At 33.6% G+C, this 24114-nt stretch overlaps 1 protein-coding gene across 3 annotated transcripts in view; it reads left to right on the top strand.

Annotated features, from left to right (window-relative positions):
- The window catches only part of LOC126879484 (ubiquitin carboxyl-terminal hydrolase 32), a 249433-nt gene that overhangs the window by 105519 nt on the left and 119800 nt on the right, over positions 1 to 24114 (top strand). For all 3 annotated transcript variants that reach the window (XM_050642522.1, XM_050642523.1, XM_050642521.1), the window contains exon 2: positions 3852 to 4083. In XM_050642522.1, coding sequence (XP_050498479.1) covers positions 3852 to 4083 — 232 coding nt within the window. The remainder of the gene's footprint in view (positions 1 to 3851; positions 4084 to 24114) is intronic.

Below are 24114 nucleotides of genomic sequence, written 5' to 3'. Positions count from 1 at the left end.
TGCCAAACACCGCTCCTCAGAGTCTGCAGGGTGACTGTCTGCTAGGAGGCTGCAACTGTTGTCACGTGATTTTTTTACACCAATAAAAACACTTATAGAGTTTTAAGAAATGTATCGGTTTATGTACAAGATTATTGCTACAATGTATTGATCATTGATTCAGGTATATTACATTAATACAATGATTGCGTTACATCAAAACAATGTAAAGAGTTATTAATAAAAGTCGAAAACATTAATTTAATGTTACGAAAACATTGATTCAATAAACGAGTTCGTAATTTAAAGAACACTGTACATTGGTGCAACGTTTTATATTCATTAATTTAACCGCATAATCCTGATGTATAATTTCATATATACAATGAACAAATTATTAGTATTATGAAAAAAGTCATAGGATAGATAAAACGATTCATTGGATTAATGATTCTATTCATTATTTTTTAATGAATAGAATTACATTGTAATAATGAATATGGTCATTACTTAATGAATACGTGTTTATAGTATTAACGAAATTTTCATTGAATCAATGTAAAAAAAGTCAATGATTGGCGTTCATTGGTACTATGTACAATATTTTTTTCAGTGTAGTTATTGAGCAATTTTTTATAATAAATCAGGAATTTAATATTCACCATTAGCGCGCATACGGGTAATATGACCCCTATCTCGGAAACGAAGCATTTGCAGACATACGTTTATAAAGCAAACTATCAATATTTTTTCATGCAGAATCACCCCTTAAAGTTTGCTATACTTATTTAAAAACACCCTGTATTGATGAAAAACAAGGCTAGTTGCTAAAGTAGCTAACTTTTTTATTATCCAACATAAGCGAATGAATCAAAAAACAGAACAGTGAAGAAGACGTGAGGCTATATTTCAGTATTTTATAAATGCTAAAATATTCCACAAGGTGAAGTGAACTTTGAGAAAAATCACAGTTTGATTGGTACACCCGGTATACAATGACAATTTACCTGTCTAGCAACAATATTATTACAGAGATATTGTTAAAGAATAAGGCTATAACATGTTAAAAAATCACTTAAATCGGACAACAGGTTTAGGAAATTCGAGACATTAAAAATGACCAATTTTTAAGGTGGTGCGTTAATTTTTTAAGACGTGTAGTTTTTGGAAAAACTAATATTAGTATGAATTGTATGATATTACCTATTTACCATGTCAATGTCAATGTTTTCTTATACGACCGCGTTATAATTCTATTATAATGAATCGCCTTGCCAATTATATTCCATTTAGCAAAGTTCATTCCCTTTTTGTTATACGTTTCTTAATTGATATTTATTTCACGACGTTACAATGGGTAATCAAGCTAGATTATACTTTACATAGAAATTACGGAGCGTTGACCACGTTTTTAAGAATTTTTTTAAGTGGTGCTACTCCTAGTTTAGTTCTAAAAGAGCTGTGAAAAGTAATTTAATTTAACTAATAGGTTAAAATCGCATTCAAAATAATGGAGAATGGGAAAAGCCCACTTCTTGGCGACAGTCTTGAGTCTTAAACCGATTTATAGCTCTAGCGTATTACCCAAACACTGGTTAATGTCGATTTTTATTTGTATTCTGTATCCCCAAAAAGAAGAACGAAAGAGAATGCGGTGAGTACCGCACCATTAACTTGATGATTTGATGTCCCATGCGCAAAAGTTACTACTAAAAGTCGGTATAGTCCAGGGCGCAGCTGTTTTGAGATGGACGTTGAGAGGTGACTTAAATTTTTTGGCAGATATTGCTTGAAAATAACTCAAATAATAATATTTGAGTTATATGCCCACTCAAAATGGTCCGGAACATTGTTTAAATAATCAAAATGTCAAAATATGAAGGAAAAATTCGATTTTTTTATTGGTTTTTTGATTATAACTTTAAAACTGTTTATTTCTGAAAAAAGTTGTACTGACATAAAAGTTGCGTAATTAAATTTCCTATAATCTAGAATTGGTTAAAAATTTAAAAAATAGTCACCCTTGTTGCAAAATGGCAATAATTGCGAAAAAAAAACATACAAAAACAAGTATTCGCATTTTACGTTTTTCAACCATTTATGCTACACTTAGGACCTTCATGTTTTACCCAGAAAAACTTTATGATATAGTAAAACAACACTATAAATTTCATTAAGATCGGCTTAACACTTTTTGCAAAATAAATTTTGCAATCCAGCTTTCGCAAAAAAATTCATTTTTTTTAAATGTTGCAGGACTGAAAATAAAGCAGATAGCAAGTTAAATTTATTTTTACAAATAGAAGAATACTGTACTTTTCATATGCAATTTGCAAAATTAAAATCAGTTAACTACCACGGCGTCAGGAATTTTTTTAAATAAACATTAATTTTTGGTGCTACGCGCAGGACAGCGGTGTTCGATTCACATATATTATAATAATATATTATTTTCTTACTCATATTTTGTTGTATTTTTATATTTTAATTCCACAAAAATCAAACTAATTTTATTATTGTTTGTGAAATATTGTTTAAACAATTGCATATGTTTAAAAATAATAAACTTTTATTCTCTAAGTTAAAATATATGAACAAAGAAAGTTTTTGCTAAAAAAAGTGTTATTTCAAAGGATAGAGTAGGTATGTGTTTTTATTTTGAAATAAACCAATTTATTTTTTTTATCGAAATGTAATAAAAATTAAAATGTATCAATCATTATCAAAGGTCATTGGAATGCCCAATCAGAGCAAACTATCCGCTGTCCTGCGCGTAGCACCAATAATTAATGTTTATTTAAAAAATTCCTGACGCCGTGGTAGTTAATCGATTTTAATTTTGCAGATGAAATTGAGAATGAAAGGTACAGTACACTTCTATACGCAAAAAAAATTCAACTTGCTATCTGCTTTATTTTCAGTCCTGTAATATTTTGAAAAAATGAATTGTTTTTGCGAAAGCTGGATTGCAAAATTTATTTTGCAAAATCTATTGAACCGACCTTAATGAAATTTACAGTATTGTTTTACTGTATCATAGTGGTTTTCTAGGTAAAATATGAAGGTCCTAAGTGTAGCGTAAATGATTGAAAAACGTAAAATGCGAATACTTGTTTTTGTATGGTTTTTTCGCAATTATTGCTATTTTGCAACAAGGGTGACTATTTTTTAAATTTTTAACAAATTCTATATTGTAGGAAATTTAATTACACAACTTTTATGTCAGTACAACTTTTCTCGGAAATGAATACTTTTAAAGTTATAATCAAAAATCGAAGAAAAATCGAATTTTCCCTTCATTTTTTGACATTTTGATTATTTAAACAATGTTCCGGACCTTTTTGAGAGGGAGGATAACTCAAATATTATTATTTGAGTTATTTTCAAGCAATTTCTGCAAAAAAAAATTGAGTCACCTCGCAAAGTCCAAATGTACTAATATTTTTACAGATACGCCCTGGTATATTTAGTAACCGAATATATCATAAACTGGACATAGACATAAACTGATACAAAGGTTCCTGGACGTCAATCAATATATTATAAATGCGTACTTTATTGACTATAATAAAACATTCGATAAAGTATGATATGAGGAATTAAAGAATGCCCTGAAATCATAGAAGATAGATTTTCAATGACTGCAAGATCCTGAAAAAAGCGCGTGTTTGGTATATTTCTAGTGACTTCCTTGGGTGTGAATCTATCTTTTTAGTTTACTCCTCTTGGTTAAACAATAAACAATGGTGTCTGTTAAATTAGGTTAAGAAAACCTTGTGCAATTTAGATTTATTAGTAGATGTTGTTTATCTCATGTTATTTTATATATAATTTTTTAAATACCTCTTAATAATTGTTGAATTTATTTGCAGTGTCCGATGCTGAATATCGGCGAGTATGCGCGACATTCAAAAGACTCACCAACGGCGGTCAACTCCTGAGTCGACATGCCTTCACTCAGAACGTCCTAGGTGATGGAGTACCTCTAACCATAGCAGATTGGTTGTATACAGCTTGTGGGGGAACCACTCGGGGAATAGCACTTAGAGATCTTATTTGCGGATTAGTTTTACTTACCAAGGGTACGCAAGAGGAAAAAATCAAGTAAGTAATTCTATAGGTCAGATTTGTACCTTTTTTTTTTATTAAACTCTGTTCAATTTTTTACAGGCGAAAAACAACCATATATTTTTTGCTGTATCAAATTCTAAATTACCTTCCTCAAGTTCAAAGTATTACCTAAGTCAACCTTATTAATAATTCGTACTACTGACTTAATCCCACTCTTAGAAATACAGACAATTTTGGACAATGAAAACGAAAAATAGCTCGTGGTGAAATACCGCTCTCTCTCTTGTCTGCTGACTTCCGCTGGTAACAGACGTGCGAATAGATCTCTCCGATTCTAACTCCCCGGCAAAAAAGACGCTTTTTTCGCTCTTGTATTCTCTATCAGTGATACGACCAGCTCAACAAAAACGTACCGTGATTCACGTGAGAACTTCCCCGAAACTCTCTGATTCCGCCTCGCGTCATAAACAAACCTTTTTTTCCCTTTTGAACTAGTTTCAAATGCCAAACAGTGACCTGTAAACGTGCATCCGCGAAAGACGGACAGTAAAGAAATCTCGGTTGTGTCCGCGATAAACCACCGCCTGTGAAACCGGCCTATGTAACGACCGCCTGTGACCGATGCGCGAGTGAAATTACAGTAATGTTGGTAAGCGTTTTTATAAATTTGATCTAGGTGTTGTAGCGAGTTACACTTAAATAAAACTCACGGTTCGATTTATATATGATTTATTTATACAATTTTTCAGTTTGAATTTATCGTATACATTAGACAAAAATAACATCGTTCTTTGCTTAAATACAAAATAACATTCTGAGAAGTCTGGATTCATCATCTCTATTGTACTGACTATCCTGCAATTTCCACACTCCCCTCTTCTCGTCGCTTCGTGTTCCGTCCTCTAGGTATTTCTGTAGACCTGGCTATGTCGATGTGGAACCGTTACTTCCGGTAACTCTTTCGTTACAGTATCGTCTGTACAATATAATCACCTCGTCTAATTCATTTGAACCACACAGGCCCGACCAGAGGGGGACAGGGGGGGCAAAATCCCCGGGGCCCGGGGCCCAAGGGGGCCCGGGCCCGGCTGTTAGCAAATTTAAAAAAATTCCTTTTATTAAAATATTTTACAACAGATTGAATTTGCTTGCGATTTTAATTATGAAATTATTATAAGGAATAATATGCATTTGGAAAAGGCAATATGCAAGAAATTATTTCTTTGCATAAGTTACAATTAATAAAAATATATCGGGAATACATTGCGCGTGGGAGCCCCTGATCGGAAGCTCGCTCTATCGGCCACTGCCACACGATTCGCAGAAGCGCTGTTAAGCATAGAGTCGAAACTTGCAAAAACTCTTGATTTCGACCACGTGATCCAAAACTTTGCGGATATGAAAGCAAGAAAAGTTATGTTGTAACTAACAGTTCTATTGTAAATAATTAAAAACAAAGTTTAATTGTTAAAACTGTTTTAATTTTCTTCCTTCCTGTGTCAATAGCATGAGTGTTCACTATTACATATCCCAGTTTATGAGTTATCAGATTTTTGGGAATTTTCGTTCAACTGGGTTTGGGGGGGGGGGCGGCCCTGGAACCACACCTATAATACAGTCAAGTTATTTTAATAATTTCCTTTTGATAGCCTTTCCTTTTGATAGCCAACTGACCTCTGTGTGATAAAGGAGATTTTGATGAAGCGAGTCCATATCACAAACGATTCTGAATAGCCGGGTTTGCAAAGCTTTACCTTTGATATAATTTACAATTTTTATTACCTCCTTGAGCACATTATTTATATCAGAAGGTACTACCTTACAGCCTGTCGATGAAGAAAACACTGTGTCCAGGATATGTTTGGCATTATCGATTTTATTTTGCAATGAATCCGCTATTTTTGCTACTCACTGCTTTAACGCCATCGCTACAAATGGCGATATGTTTTTCCCAATCAATATTGTAGTTGCAAGTGCTTTCTAAAAACATATCGTACAAATACTGGCCAGTAGTGTTTGCAGGAAGTGCTTTGCAAAATAAGATTTTTTCCATGATATTGTCATCTGCTTCAAAGCGCACAAATACTGCAAACTGTGCACAGTCGGAAACACCTTAGATTCGTCAAACTGCAAAGCAAAATGTTGGCTGTTCTTTAATTTTTGGCCCTCGTGAATAATATATAAATGTATCAAAATAGGAAAAAATTATTACCTAACGTATGTAGTTTTTAACGACGTTCTACACCTTCGTTGCGGGGTATGCCTCTCAGAGGAAAGGGGGGAAACTTATATGCAAGCAAAAGTTGGTAACAATGCATTTATAGCAGAATACTCAGATCATATGTTTCAGTATTGAATACCTTATAAAAATAAATTATAATAAATTACGGAAATTACGGAATAAATTACAGAATTAATTATAATAAATAAATTAAAAATAAATGGTACGGTAAACAATCCTCATTTTTTAAATATGTTATTCCTTACAAAAAAACCTTTAATTTAAGCACAAATAATTAAAAATCGTAAATTTGGGTCAAAAGTTATTAACTTTTTAAGAATTCCCATAAGAGCCCATGTTAAAACTTAACTTTGACCTTTAATAGTAATTAAACGGCACGGTAAAACAATTTTTAAGAAATCATGTCTTAGTTTTTTGAAGTAAACTATAACATACTAAAATTTCATGCAAATCCTTAATTCTTTGCCGAAGGTGTAGAACGTCGTTAAATAAATTATTTCTTTGGTTTTCTATGACACCAGGGGGTAGCCAGAATATTTCAACCTGTAAAAGGGTCGCAAAATCAAAAAGATTGAAAAACACTGCTCTAGACCAGTGATTCCCAACCGGGGGGCGATGGCCCCCTTGGGGGCGCTTTGAGATTTTCAGGGGGGCGATAGAGCGAAGGGGGCGATATGGGGGCAATAGAGAAAAGGAGCGATAAGGTGGGCGATTAGCATCTGGGAAACGAGAAATGGGTAATAGAGAAGAAAAAACAATACTTTCGATCGGATATCCATAGGATAATAAAAAGTAATTAAATGTCCATTGAAGACCATTCTATAGAAATCAAATGTAGGATAGAGAAAGCAAGATCTGCATTTCAAAAAATGGCAAAGTTGTTCAAATGTCATGATTTGTCGATACCCATAAAAGTCAGATTACTACGATGTTATATATTTCCTATACTGTTGTACGGAGTTGAGTCGTGGACTCTCACAGACGCCACCTGCAAGAAAATTGAGGCTTTTGAGATGTGGCTTTATCGTCGAATCCTGAAGATATCTTATACCGACCACATTACTAATGAGGGTGTTTTGCTGAGAATGAAAAAAGAAAAAGAGCTGTTAATCAAAATAAAAACAGCCAAAATCGAATACCTCGGTCACATCATGAGGAACAGTGAGAGATATGGATTGTTGCAACTGGTCTTGCAGGGAAAAGTAGAGGGAAAGCGAGGACCAGGAAGGCGAAGGATTTCCTGGCTGAGAAATCTACGAACGTGGTTCAACACAACCACTACAAATCTTTTCAGAGCAGCAGTGTGCAAAGTGCAGATTGCCATGATGGTCGCCAACATCCGAAACGGATAGGCACTACAAGAAGAAGCAGAATTAAATGTACACCAATGCAGGTAATAATAACACAAACATCTCGTCTAGTAACAGAGGGCTATGAATCATGATAAATTTAATTCTATAGGTAAGTAATACATTATAATTAATTCTGCATTTTCCTTTTATCGAGCTTTCGTATTGGGCGAACATCCGCACAAAAGAGAAAGGGATAGAAGTGGGATAAGAATGATGAGAGTAGGTACCGACCCTGCCGATGTGACTCTAACAAAAAGTGTACGGCCGAAATTGTGGTCGTTTTGTCATCTATCTATCTTTTGCCCTTCATTTGTCCACAGTTGAACGTAGGCCTCCCCCTTATTTTTCCACTCTTCTTCGTTCAGTGCTAATCCTGTCCATCTGGTCCCAGCGTATCTTTTTGGGTCATTCGACCATCTCATCTGTGGTCTGCCGTTTCCTCTTTTATGGTCCCAAGGTCTCCAGTGGATTATCGCTTCATTCCATCTTCCGTCTTTTTGTCTGTTGTTTTGTCATGTTTTCCACTAGAGAGTAGCTGCACGTTTGTTTAGATCTTTCATTTTGGTTTTATTTCTGATCCATGGATTTTTATTTTTGTCACTTAGCTTGATACCCAGCATCTTTCTTTCCATTGCCCTTTGAGTATTGGCCATCCTTTTCATATTTTCCTTTGTGAAGGTCCATGTCTGTGCTTCATATGTAAATATTGGTCTTGTCATAGATGAGGTAAATAAAATTGAAGCAAAACCAAAGAATTATGTAATATTTCGTACACTCTGACACTCTGTAAAGAAAATGATGAGATATTTAATACATTGCTACTCCAGTACTACATAGGGAAGTCCGCTGGCTTTCGAAAGGGAATTGCTTACGGCGGTTCTGCAGTCTCATGGATACTGTTAACAAATTTCTTACTACTACTGACCCCACATTGAGTACAGCACTACAAGAGAAGCGAAATGACATCGCTTAACTATCGGATATTTCTGAAAAATTAGATTTAACGAATCTGGAATTACAAAGGAAGAACATAAATATGGCCAAAGCGAAGGGAGTAGTCGGAGCATTCATTGACAAACTATTTTTGAAGAAAATATACAGAGAGGAGGTCTGACCAAATTCCCCAGAAATCATCATGTGGTTATTCTGAGAATCTTCAAACATATTATTGTCTCCACCTTGGAGGGGATTTGAGGTACATAGCTGTTAACCAACATTGAGCCAGACATAAAGAAATTATGTGAGTATCACCAGGCCCAAGGGAGAAATTAACAATTATTAATTATTACTAACCATGTTCACCAACACGTGGACAAGATGCAAGAGGCACAAGATCGAAATAGAGGGAAAATTATGAGAGAGATCTATGTCCAGCAGTGGACAAGCGAAGACTGAATGATGACTTACCATGTATAATTTTACGACATGTAAAAATAAATCAATATTGTACTGATTAATTTTTTGTTTCAATTTAATTGGGGAGGGGGGCGATTATAGTATTCACAACTGGTGAAACCTGTCTAAGGGGGCGATCATGGGAAAAAGGTTGGGAACCACTGCTCTAGACTATAGGTATATTTACCAAACATCCAATGGATTATTTCTTCTTCTTGTGGTGCTGTCTCCTTTAGTGGAGGTTAGCGACTGCACTGGCAAATCTGCCTCTATCCAATGCGGCTCTAAACAAAGATGTTGAATCAAGGCCGGTCCAATCTGTGATATTTCTAAGCCATGAAATCTGGCGCCTACCGAAACCCTGTTTTCCTTGGGTCTAGTACTATTCGGCGCCGCCGGTTCGGCGCCGCCGATTCGGCTTCGGCCGGTTCGGCTTTGGCCGGTTCGGCGCCGGCCGGTTCGGCGCCGTCCGGTTCGGCGCCGGCCGATTCGGCGTCGGCTGTTTTGGCGCCAGATTATACCTACGTTACTTTTTTAGAAATTTAAGAGGCTCTTGATTTATATCTATACCACACTAAAAAAATATATTAAATGTTATTTTTTCCAACTTTATGGATTTCTTTATGGATTTAAGGTTTAAAAAAAAAACAAATTTTCAAGTTTATTGAGACTCTTTATTCAAAAAAATATATCTATATACAATATGTACAAGTTTTAAAAACTACTTAATTTTGCCGCATTTCAAAATTATAGGCGATACCCCTCAAAAAATCATTTAGGTTTCTATTTTCGTAGTGTAACACTAGACTTTCAATTCGTTGGTCTGCCTGAATATATTTCTTTAACTTGCTTGGAGGTTCGTTTCCAGCAATCAGCCGTTCAAGGAAAACATCCCGTCCGGCTTGAATTTTCTTTAGGGCATCAATGAACTTCCATATCGTTGGATGGTCCATGCCCAATTCATTTTGTATCCTTCTGTTGGCCGCCTCTGCATGGTTATTTATTCTGTCAACACCATCCCGAACTCTTTGGTACAGATTCCATATTTCTGGTGGAAACAATGGTTGACGCCTTCCACCTCCTCTCCTGTTGGGTCTTCCAACGTAGTTATCTTCGAAATAGTTTAAAAGTTCCTGGATTTCTAAAGGCTATCTATTATTTTTGTGAATTATTTTACATCTTCTAAAATTAAAATGTCGAAAATTGTTCTCCTGACTCTACATTTTTTGTTAAAGAAAATTTCAGACTATCATACATTAACAACTATTTTTTTTCTCTCTCACTTTGCCAAAGTATCTGTCGCCGAATCAGCCGGCGCCGAATCAGCGGGCACCGAATCAGCGGGCGCCGAACCGGCAGGCGCCGAAACGCCGAATCGCCGGCGCCGAAACGGGCCATCCCCGTTTTCCTTCAATCTTACCCTGGATGATCAGTTGCGCGAGGCGGTACTTCAGTTTCTCATTATGTGTCCCAGGCAGAGCTGGGCAATACCTGGGTACAAGTACTCGAATTTTGTACTCTAATTACATTTTGGGTACTCAGTACCCAGTACCCGAGTACATTTTCAATAAAGTACTCGGTACTCGTACCCATAACATATGGGCTAAAATACCCGGTACCCGCGTTTATTATACGAGTACATTTTCCGAGTACTTTTTGCGAGTCTGAACTTGTCGCTGCATGTAGGAGAGCAAATTAATACTAACACGCAATATTTGACAACAAGACATACAAGTTTTTTCTAAATACAGTGAAACCCCGATAAGTCGGCCCCCGAAAACCCGGAAGTCCGGCTAACCCGGACCGATTTTCATCAGACAAACATTTTAACAAATAAACAACTTAATAATTTTATCAAATAAAAATGTATGTAGGCAAAACAGTATTTGAGAGATAATGTGTATTTGTGTAATTTGAACTACATATACGATAGTAAAAATGATTCATGGCACACGGCGGCAGAGCGACCGTCTCGGCTCATCGGAAAGAACAGGCACCTGTCTGTATTCCTTTTCCTTTATTTTTATGTCAAACTGTCTTAGCATTGTTTAAAATAGACTAAAAGACTATTTAAAAAATTCTTTTTTAAAACAATGGTCTTAGTCTGTTCTTAAATAACAACATTGTTCCTTGTGACCGTATTGTGTGTAGTACAGTCGTATTGTTCACTTCCGTTCTGTAATCACGCTTCAGATTGTGTTTGCATATTTTTTGTCTACGTAATGGCAACAAAACGTAAAAATGTTGTAGTGACAATGGAAAAGAAACTAGAAGCATTAGGTAGGATTGATAAAGGCGAATCTTTAAAATCAATTTATTGCAGCATCATATGGTGTCAGTATGTCTACAGTATGACTGAGTTTTTTACCAAGAAATGAACAAATCGCTACACTCTATACAACTATACGTAATTTAGATGTGTACTGTGCATATGTGTTTCATGTTTTTGTAATTATAATGGCGGTTATTAATTTTTACCATATTCTCCGGCTAACCCGGATCGGCCTCGGTCCCGATTAATCCGAGTTATCGAGGTTCCACTGTATAACACCTTATGAACGAAAGCTGGGAGACCCAAAACTGTTGAGATTAATAAAGATGCCTTGACACACTCTAAGTTATCCAGCTGTAACAAGATGAAACTCTTATTATGACTCGGTTTCGCAAATTTTAAGTGAAAAAGAAAAGCTACAGTCTCTTTTTCAAAGGCTTGACATAAAAAAACTTGAAAAAAACCGAGTTGCTGTACATAGAGGAGTATTGTATGGTCTTGAAACCTCTCGCTACAACCCTCGATGTTCTGCAAGGAGAAGAAGGTGTCTATTATGGGTACTTACTTCCAAGTCTGCTATCTTTGAGGAATAAATGGGAGAAGTTTAAGCTTCAAACAATGAGTTCTGGCGGTGAATTTTTTCTAAAATTATGTATGCAGAGCTTGGAGAAAAGATTCTCTGAAATACTTAATTTGTCATCGGAAGAGGCCATTATATCCGCAATTGTCCATCCTAAGCTTTGGTATAATGTCTTCATAAATGCAGAATTTTCTATGGACGCTTTGAAAAAGAAAAAGATACTTCTCTTGATTATTGCGAAGAACTAGTTACGGAAGATTGAAGTGATAACATCCCAGATGGCTTTTTCGATTTCAATGGCCCAGAGTATCCACCTAAACAAGACACACGAAACCGATCTCATCAGTCTCTCTCAACTGAAAATGAAACAATCAAAACATCCAAAATAGAACTAGAATTTGTTAAATTTCTAGACGGCAAAAAAGTTCGATTTGAGGTCGTTAAATGAGATTCCTATAATAAAAAAAGTGTTTCTAAAATATGATACATGCTTGCCTTCTTCTGCGCCTGTAGAACGCCTATTCTCTATGCTACAATAATTAATAGCCCTCGAAGAAATGCCCCAACTGATGAAAACTTTGAAAAATTAGTTATCTTAAAAGCCAATAAAATTAATCAGTAACTAGTCGATGATTAATTTTTAAAATTCTAATTTTTTATTTCAGTTGGAATTGTATGGTATTTTATGTTTTCATGACTCATAAATATGTTTAAGAGATGCAGATATAATTACATCTTATCTTTTTTCGGGTTCTATATTCGAATGTACTCGAAATTCGGTTAATTGTACTTTGAGTATTGTATTATAATACTCTGAGAATAATAATTAATACTCTGAGTACTTTTCTTGAGCAATGTACTCGGTACTCTGTATTCTTTCCTCAAATATGAAAAGTACCCGGTACCCTTTACTCGCGTACAGTTTATCAGTACCCGGGCCAGCTCTGGTCCCAGGTAGCTAACTTTCTAACTTTGATGATCTTTAGCAGCCCCCCATCTGTACCTATTCTCTTCAGAACATTTTCATTGGTAGTGTGGGTTGTCCAAGGTATTTTCAAGATTCTTCTATAAAGCCGGAGTTCAAAGGCATTTAACTTATCATCAGTGTTATATTGAGTGTCCAGACCTCGGTTCCATACAAAACTATTGACCATTTAATATTGTATTGACTATTTAATAATTTACAATTTTTACATTGATTTTATTTAAATTCGAAGTCTAAATATTTGATTGTGAAGAATATTTTGTTGATTAAATTATTTCAAGCTATCCGTTCGAACACTTATTGCTTCCTTTTTCAAGGTTGTAATAAACACAATATCAATGTTATTACTTTTAATGGACATAATGATTAATGTATCTTAATATAAAGACAATAATATTATACGTTATAATAATACTTAAACGGTTTTTAATTGCGCGTATTCCTATAAATATCGAATAGGTTTAAAAAAAAATCTATAAACCTTTCAGGCTATAAATAATTTCTATTCGGTAACATAAATATCGGCTTTTTGTCGACTGTTAAAAACAATGCAGTTTTGATTGTGCTTTTTCTAAATGACACCCCTCCCCCCTCCCCAGAAGAACTAAAACTCATGAAACTTAACGTAAACCATAGACAGACAAATTCAACCCAAAAAGCTCGCTAGTTATGAGAATTAACAGAACTTAATGCATTAAATTATTATTTATGTACGGTACTGAGATTCATATGCTTCAAATTTGTATATGTCAGGCGCCGAAACGTACTGAGTGGTTTTCGAACGTCGTTATAACGTATATGAATGTCGTGATGATGAGAGGTGCTTCAGAATAGTTCACAGTTTTGCAGAAACATTTTTTATGGTGGAGTACTTTCGGTCGGAAAACGGTCCAAGCTTAAAATCAACAATGCTTTCAGCAGGACGCGACAACCTGTCACACTGCCACAGATAGTGATGTGAGTCGAGAATATTTCCAAGCGAATATTCGCGAACATTGGAAAGTTTCCGAGAATATTCGCCTATAAAAAATGGAAATATTCTCCTGACCGCAAATATTCCCGGAAACTTTCAATGGAAAATTCTCGAGAATTTTTCCGAGAACTTTCAAGAATGTTTCCGAGAACTTTCCATAATATTTCCAAGAACTTTTGAGAATATATCCAAGAGCCTTTTGGACATAAGAGTCAGTGACGTAATTTTGAATTTACATGGAAGTAGCGCTATTTAATTCACACGGCCGGCGAACCTACATATACCACTAGCAAGTACGAAGTAAACACTGTTTTGAACATTATCTTCATTATTCGTATACTAAAAATGCCATACAAAAATGCTATACTAAAATCACAATAAAGATGTACTATAAATAAACAAACCAAGACACGTTGAATGTTACGAGGAGTAGGTACTCCCGAATCATGAATTACAATGTATAAACTTTTCAAATCATGATGTAGGATTTACAATGTATAAACATTGTAAATCATGATTTGGGAGTGCTCCTCGAACATTCAATGTGTCTTGGTTTGTTTATTTCTAGTGCATCTATATTATGATTGTAGTATAGGTAAAACGCACGGGAATATTTCAAAAAGAAATAATAAAAGAAAAAAGTCAAAACTACAATGAAGTTATCAACATTAAAACTTCCTGTAAAAACTTGATGGGGTTCAATCCTCAATTGTATAAATAACCTTATTGCGTCTAAAAGTGCTTTAACGATGATAATGGTCATAGAGGGAGAATATTTTAAATGTTCACGGAATGTTAAACACAACTGCCAGGATGGTGAAATATTTTGGATAAAGTTGCAAAAAGTAGCAGTTGTTTTAACACCAATTGTGTGTGAATTAGGTAATTTATTGGAAGTTTGAAGGCAATATGTTTCAAATATCCCAGGTTGTCGAGGCATTTAAGGATACAGAAAATATTTTTACCGAGAATATTCCATTACTTCCAATCAGTAAGTCTGAGGAAAAGCAATGCTTATCTAAATTAGAAAAAGGAAAAAAATGGCAGTAATGCCTGTGCACTATGCTGCAAACTTACTTGATTCTTCTTTAACAGGGCAAAGCATCACTGGTGAAGAGCATGTATTAGCTATGCAATGTATAGACAAGATATTAACCAATCGTCCCAAGTTTATTGACAAAAAAGAAAATATTTTTACAGAACTAACAAAATTCTGTGCAAAAGCAGACCTTCGGTCAATGGATTTTATTTGGCTACAGCACGATCAGTAGATTGTATAAGCTGGTAACAAGGAATATGCACCAAAACTTCTTTAAAAGATTTGGCAATTACAATACTGGGGTTACCAGATTACTACGCTGAAACAGGGCGTAGTTATAGCACATAATCTTTCATACATAATAAAAGAAGAAATATACTGTATATAGATAGAGCAGGGAAGTTAAACTACATTAATAATAATTTTAATAAAAGTTCAATATTTCCATAAGTTTCCGAAAGTTTCCAATATTTCCGCAAAGTTTCCGGAAACTTTCCGGCGTTCGAATCTTCCTGGAAATTTTACATCACTAGCCACAGAGGTGTAACCAGGATGACCCTAAGGGGGGTTACAACTGCTTGATGGTCTCTGGGTGGTATGGAATAGTAATGGTGTTAAGCGTATAGAGCGCAAAGTACATCCAAATGGGGGGGGGGTTATAACCCCCCAAAACCAGTCTCTTCGAATACTGTTGATCATTTTTGGAGTTGCCACTCACCAGAACTAACGCCACCAGATGCGTACATATGGGGAGTGCTGAAGGTGTCAGACAGAACCACCGTCTGTCATTTCGGAATTGCAGACTAGAATTAAAGATTTTTCGTGCCAGAGGCAGTGGCGGATCTAAATTTGCCTTGGGACGGAAAATTTACCTTAGAGGGGAACTTCCAACGAAAAACCAACCAAAAGACACAAAAAAGATAAACTTAGATTACATAAAAGACATAAATAATAACTTATAGACAGTTTCCTTAATTTTCCTAACTAGCGTGTTTATTGGGTTGAATTTGTCTTTCTGCGGTTTCGGTGTCAGCTAATATATTTTTATGTTTGAACAATTTTTTTCTTTAATTTTGGACATTTTACCTAGTGGAGGAAATGTCCTCATTGTCCCTCACCGTAAATCCGCCACTAGCCAGAGGGCATCTTTAACATCTGTTTTATCGGAAACGCGCGTCATTGTGAATAATGTTTGCAAGGTTATATCATGTATACTAGATATATAAATACAGTAGAGCGTCGATTATCCGAACGTCGATCAACCGAACGACCGGTTATCCGAACTCCCGACTCCCGCGTCCCGCACTCGAGTACTGAGCAAGCGTTAGTAATTAACGCTTAAAATATCTTCAATTTTCTTCAATTGTGTATCCAAAAATATGTTGTTGCAAAGACTGCACTTTTTTGTTTAATTGCTATTTGTCATTATCAAGGTATAAACAAATATACAGTTATATAAATATGGTTTTTATTCACTTGTGGATAAATATGTATGACAGTCTCAATATAGTTAGATTATCCGAACAAATCGGTTTTCCGAACACCCATGTCCCCCAATTAGTTCGGATAATCGACGCTCTACTGTAATCACAAACATTTCAATATTCATCTCAGTACTGTTTATTTTGCCGCATACTGTATTTTGGGGTTATCTTTTTCATGTCTTTTGGTTGGTGTTTCATGTCATCATACAAGGCAAGTTTCCCCCAAGGCCCATTTCTAGATCCGCCACTGTATGCAGAGATACTCTGGATAGGAACTCTACTTCGACAGATTAGCCTGAATAGAAAGATATTAAGCGCTTGTCGCCTTTCAACTTTCCGCCATTTTATTCCATATCTTAGGCCACCTCTAGTTTTTAAACAATTTTTCCATGAAAAATTTGATAATGTTTACATTACAACGACGATGATTCATTCCTCTTTGTTTAAATGACATGGTTAAATTATATCAATCAAACATTCGTTCCTTCGTTGATATTATTGTATTATATTATTGTCGTTGATAACAATATACACAACATTGTGTGTACTCAAAAAATAAATCCTTTAAAATAGTTCGGTATTTATGTAAAAAGTTTTCAGCAAGGAAAAGATATCGTCTTTATTACATTATTTACAAAAGTAATTTACCATTAGTGAGTATTAACACATAATAATATTTTCTTGATATTAAAATAATGTTTTTCATTATTTAGTTCTCTTTACTCAATAATTATCTTTTTCTACGACCGTTTAATAATATATGCTCATTATTCGCTGTTTTTGAATAGATAATAACACCCATTACTTTACCCGTGAGTAATTGTTCATTACTCACGGGTCATTACTCACGGGTTAAAGTTAGATTCAAGTGGTGCATGGCACTTTTAATATACCTATTAGCAAATAAAATTACTTAAACTTGTTTATTTAATAAAATAGTGATTGTAATTTAAATTAAGGTGATACAGTAGCGATCAACAGGTAGCCAAAACGCGTTCCAAGATTGCGGCTGTAATTTTGAATATTTTTTCGAGATATTTGGCACACGTATTCGTAATATAATAAAGAATGGCGGTACAGAGCCCAATTTGAAAAATATATTAATATGTGGAAATTACTCTGTAATTAAATACAATATTAAAAAACGAGCCTGTACCGCCATTAAGAAGAACAAAAAAAAATAAGCTTTCTTCAAATAGACTTTTTTATTCGATGCCTAGATTTTGTGTCATTTTGGAACTACTAACGAAATAAAAAAATTTAGTAGTTCCAAAATGACACAAAATCTAGGCATCGGATAAAAAAGTTTATTTGAAGAAAGTGTATTTTTTTGTTCTTCTTAATGGCGGTACAGGCTCGTTTTTTTAATATTGTATTTAATTACAGAGTAATTTCCACATAATAATATATTTTTCAAATTGGGCTCTGTACCGCCATTCTTTATTATATTACGAATACGTGTGCCAAATATCTCGAAAAAATATTCAAAATTACAGCCGCAATCTTGGAACGCGTTTTCGCTACCTGTTGATCGCTACTGTTTCCTCTTAACAATTAAATTCGAAAAATGTTTAAAGGATTTTTAACTGTAACAATGGGTTAGTATATTTTTTAAGTTTAAATTTGAACATTTGATAGTACACACGCGGACGGCTGATCACACGCTGACGTACCTGCTACGTCAGCGTATCACCATCACATGAGGTGTTTTGCCCTCACTCGGCTATCCTAACCAATTTTCCTTGATGGACTTTGAAAAATAAAGATTGTACATTTGCGCTCTTTAATGGCAACTCAAAAATTACGTCATATAGTCCAGGGTAATAAGGTTTTTTCCATGACACTCGAGCAGCCAGGGTACTGAAGCGTTTTTTCGACAGGTAATACCTATAAGAGCAAATTGTAACTATTTCCTGCGTAGGATCTGGCGGCCATTTTTATTTATAAACAATTAACTGTCAAAAAATGGCATTTTTCCCTTTATTTTTCAAATCAATGGAAAACAGTGAAAGTTATGGTTTTTTTAGTACAAATATCTTTGAGATTATGGAAAAAGCTTTAAAATGACATATTACAAAGTGTGATATACTCATTTATTGTTAATATAATTGCGAAAAAAGGTCGGAATTGCAAAAAAAATTAATTTCGCAATATCTATTGTAAAAATTAGTGTACAGCTTTGAAATTTTTGTCATATGAGGGTTCTTTGGTGCTTAATATGTGATAAAAATTTCAAAGCGATTCATTCAATTGTTTAAATTTTATTCAAATTGTTTATCCCAGAGAGCATTTTTTTTACAATAACATAAGTCAGAAAAAAATGACGTTAGAACCATTCCACAGGTGTCAAATGAAAGAGCATGAGCTATATTTTCAACTTGGTTTAAAAAAAGTGAATAAAAAATGCATTTATTAGTAATAAATAATTATGCAAAAGTATCGTAAATCTTTCCTTATAAACTTTTTATTTTGTTATATAAGAAATTATATATATTTATTACAATTTTTTATCAATTATGATATAAATAACATTATTTGGTAGTTGTGCACTTAAAACAGGGTAAAAAAGTTAATTTTTTTGGAAAAAGTTATTCAAAAAGTTTATAAGGAAAGATTTACGATACTTTTGCACAATTATTTATTACTAATAAATGCATTTTTTATTCGCTTTTTTTAAACCAAGTTGAAAATATAGTTCATGCTCTTCCATTTGACACCTGTGAAATGGTTCTAACGTCATTTTTTTCTGACTTATGTTAGTGCAAAAAAAAATGCTCACTGAGATAAACAATTCGAATAAAATTTAAACAATTGAATGAATCGAGTTGAAATTTTTATCACATATTAAGCACCAAAGAACCCTCATTTGACAAAAATTTCAAACCTGTACACTAACTTTTACAGCAGTTATTGCGAAAATAATTTTTTTTGCAATTCCGACCTTTTTTCGCAATTATATTAACAATAAATGAGTATATCAAACTTTGTAATATGTCATTTTAAAGCTTTTTCCATAATCTCTAAAGATATTTGTACTAAAAAAATCATAAGTTTCACTGTTTTCCATTGATTTGAAAAAAAAAAAGGGAAAAATGCCATTTTTTGACAGTTAATTGTTTATAAATAAAAATGGCCGCCAGATCCTACGCAGGAAATAGTTACAATTTGTTCCTATAGGTATTACCTGTCGAAAAAACGCTTCAGTACCCTGTCTGCTGAAGTGTCACGAACAGGGTATATTTTTGTCTTATTACCCTGGCCTAATAACCCGGGTCAGTTCGACAGCGTACTGCTTCATCCGCTTGGTTTTCTTTAACAACATTGTTATACTCTTTTCCTGTGCACAATATTCGAAACATCCTTGTCAAAGTTCCTTTAGGATGAGTGCGCGTTCAATACACCGTGAAAGGCAAAATTATGGAATATGTAATTCAGTTTTTTCGAGAATGAGCAATTTTGGAGTCAAATCCCGAAATAGGTCGATGTTTATATTTATTACGTTATGTCTTTGGCTTATATACCGTATTAGTGACGTTATCGCCATGGCTGTACCGCCATTAAGAAGAACAAAAACATACACTTTCTCAAATAAACTTTTTATCCCATGACGTCTAGATGTTCTGTCACATTGGAACTATTAAAAATAGATTATCTATAACAAGAAATCGAATTTGACTGACTAGACAATTAGGTAATTATTGTTTTGGATAGTATAGTGTCACTGTCTACTGCCGACGTACTGTTGCCACGCTGTTAAAAGTTCGCAGAACTTTCAAAAAACAAAAATATTGATGACGCGCTAATGTTACCTCTTAATGATTTTTTTAATGAGAATAGGGGTGGTGTGCTAGCTCATTTAAAAAGTTATTCAATTCCCTATTCAGAGTGACAAAAAAATTTTTAATCAAATTAATTGACACAACAAGAAATATGTGTGTAATTTATTTGTATGTAATTTATTTAATTCAAAATACATTTTACCGCTTTCAGAAAACAGAAAAAAAATTTCAGTTATTTTTGACACTATTTTAATTTATTTACAGTAACATTAAAACATAAATAAGGAGGCTCGAACAGACACCTGCTTTTTGAATATTTTCTAGTCTAGACAGGTGATTGGCCATTAGAATAGAGATCAGTAGCGTACGGAGCAGGGGTGGGCAAACTTTTTTTAGAAAGGGACACAAGAGGGCCGCAATATTTGTTACCTTAACATGTTCGAATTTTTAACTTTTTACTAATCTATGGTTTGAAATCAACATTTCCAGCACCTTTTTTTGAATTTTATTTGAAACCATGGTAGAATTATTTTATTTTTAAATTAAATAAACATATTTATTACAGTTCAAAGAATATTAAAAAAAATCAAGACTAAATATTGAAAAATAAGCAAACGGAAGCAAATTTTTACAGACACCTCAAAAAAAATTTTTGCAATAAACATCAGAACTCGTAATTGGATCATATATGAAACAAAAAATTCAAAAATATTTTATTAGCATGAGTTTCTTCTTGAGGTAACGCTCTCGAGTTTTTTAGTTTTAACGATTTTTGAAAAATATCTCTAAAACAATATCTCGACAGAGTTGCCTCACGAAATGTCTAAAGAAAATTTATGAAAAATTTCAGGTGGATCTGTCAAGTAGGTAGCTTTTGAGTTACAATGTCCACCGCCTTTGAAAAAAGTAGTTTTGAAAAAATCGCGTTTAAAGTTTTGACAACTTTTATTTCCAATTTCTTTTTTTTTTTTTGTCTGTCAAAGCGTAAAGTGATGCACATCGGAATATGTTTCTGAATCGCCGAGTAATTTACAAAAGAGAAGGTAACGAGTTTGTTTTTTGGTGCATGCTTAAATCGGTGTATTCAACTTGAAATAACAGAGAAACGGTCGATTTTAGATGTATAATGCTACCAATACTTTTGTAGTTCTTGAAAAGGCCTTTAAAATGAGCAATATTAAATGTCGATTACATTCAAACTAAGCGAGATATTATGCTGCAAAAAAATTGATGACTAATGTATTTTAAGAAAAAAATTAGTATATTTAATGAAATGAAATGAATGAAAAGTATATTTAACCCCTCATCAACCAGAATTTAAATGCATCGTTTTTATTGTACATACATTTTATTATAGTGTTACTTCTATGTTCAAAAAGTTGGACGGGTTTAAAATAAATGGTTTTTGAAAAAAATAGGATCAAGTTATAGAGCGCATTTTTAAATTTTCTTATAAAAATCTTCCTTTTTCTCCATATAACTCGAAAATGATAATAAGATACGAAAACAAGATACTTTACAAAAATGTAGGGTTTTTTAGATAAAAATTTTGTTTTTATTTTTCATTACTGTATTTCTTATTATTTACAAGTTACATGGAGAAAAATGAAGATTTTTAAGAAAATTTAAAAATGCACTCTATAATTTGATCTTATGTTTTTCAAAAACCATTTATTTTAAACCCGTCCAACTTTCTGAACATAGAACATATTTCTATCACTGTAATAAAAGGTATTGTGTAAGGAAAACAATGCATTTAAATTTTGGTGGATGAGGGGTTAAATATACTTCACATTTTTTCTTAAAATACAGGCTGCAAAAAATTGATGACTATCTCACTTAGTTTGAATGTAATCGACATTTAATATTATTCATTTTAAAGATCTTTTCAAGCACTACAAAAGGTATTTGTACCACTATACACCTAAAATCGATCGTTTCTCTGTTATTTCAAGTTGAATACACTGATTTGAGCATGCACCAAAAAACAAACTCTTTTCACCTACCATATTATCTCTTTTTGTATTATAACTAGAAGATTTATGAACGAATCTCTTCGTTTTCTTATAAGCTACAAAAATGTTTTATATAGTTATTTTAGTTAGATGCATAGTTTTTTTAAGGTATTCGCAAAAAACCGTCTGAAAAGGTGTAATTTTTCAATGAAAATGGCCAATTTTCAACCACGAATAACTCAAAAAGTATTGAGTTTTCAAAAAAAAATTATACAATAGAATTACGTTCTCTAGCGACTTCCGTGGTTATTTTGACCAAGAAATTTTCCACACCCTTGAAGGGATGGGAACCGCCCCCAAGATAATAGCGCACGTCGGTATAGGGTAGACTTTGAATTAGGAGATAAGTAGAGGTTATTCCCAAAATTTCATTAAAATCCGTGCAGTGGGATATAATTCGGAGGTAATATCCTGTTCTTGCTCTCATTGGCTGGCGTATAAAGCAATTTCCTCTTCTAATTCACAGCATATTTTAAGAATCTTTTCTAAACTTAACCGTCGAAGATGATTGTGGTATAAGACATCAGTATGTTCTGTTTCTAACTCTTCCAAAAATGCTATGAATGCAAGATGATTTAATCATTTTCAACGAATACAATTAACAATATTAGTTATAATTGAAATGACGTTGTCTAGTTGCAAAACATTTTTGCATAACACCTGTTCTAGAAATTGTTTATGAACGTAACCTTTAAGTTTTCATTACAATATTTGCTCCTCTTAAATTTGGTTCCCCGTCGGTTGTTACACTTACTAGGTGGTTACGGGTTAATTTAAAAACAGTTACTGATTAGTTCAAAAATATCGTTTCCATTTGTTGAAATTTTATGGATTTCATTGAGGGAGCCGACAAAATTCTGTGCCGAAAACTCAAATAATTCCCCGCGTTATGTTGAAAATTTGCAGAAAAATCACCCGCTGCGAAAGTGTCAATTAATAGCTGTATTATCTATATCTATTTATTAATATTACCACAGCTATTTCTCAGTCGGAATTATTATTTTTAATTAGTTGGTTTGATTTAGATGAGCATGAGACATGACAGTTCAAATAAAACACTAGATAACTATAGAGAATATAATGTCAACAAAATTTTAAGTCCCTTTTTACATACAAATATTAATTTTGATTTCAATAGTTTATAAGAACAAAAGTAAGTAATTAATTAAAAAAAAATAAACCAGAACCAGCTGTTTCCTTCACATAAATATAAAAGTCATTGTATTTTAGTCCCCTTTTTAGACCCCTTAACCCAATCTAAATTGTACCTTGTTCTTTCTTGTTTTCTCCCATAAAATAAAATAAAATCTATTACCGTCCTTATTTCCTTCAATAAAAAAAAAATCATTTGCCTGGATAAACACACTGCAATCTTCCTTAAATTTTGTCAAAATGTCACGTCAAATATCGAACTTCTAAATAAATCTGCCAAATTTATTATTTCCAATATACTGAATAAATGTAAATCTGGTAAATAAATGTACTTCTATTACTTCTTTAAAGCCTCAGGATCGATAAATACATACAATTACTGAATACCGGAACACCCTAGCAAAAGAAAAAGAAAATAAAAATAACTGAACTAACTTCTTAAAACTGAGAACCAATAAACTGAACAAAAATGACTTCAGCTTACCTTTAACATACAAAAGGGTCTATTACACGACTCTCAGCCTGGCCATCAATAAACATCGAATTAATCTCTAGAGGATTTTCCAAGACAAATCTTTACGTGCCCCAAATTTCCAGCACACCAACGGATACCTCAATGAGAGAATTCCCAGTACATCCCACCAAAGGATTGAAAAAGTACCATTTCAATTAAAAAAAACTGGGAATCCAAATCGCCGACCAGGCTTCAAGTGCTTTCTCAAAAATGTTTATTAAAAAGAATGAACGTTGTTGATTTGCTAACAAGGCGTTCAAAACAAAAAACTCTACAACAAAA

This window comes from Diabrotica virgifera, chromosome 2, assembly GCF_917563875.1.
Source record: "Diabrotica virgifera virgifera chromosome 2, PGI_DIABVI_V3a".
Classification (NCBI taxonomy): Eukaryota; Metazoa; Arthropoda; class Insecta; order Coleoptera; family Chrysomelidae; genus Diabrotica; species Diabrotica virgifera.
The sequence above is the reverse complement of the archived record's forward strand: the minus strand, read 5'-3'. Positions and strand labels throughout refer to the sequence as shown.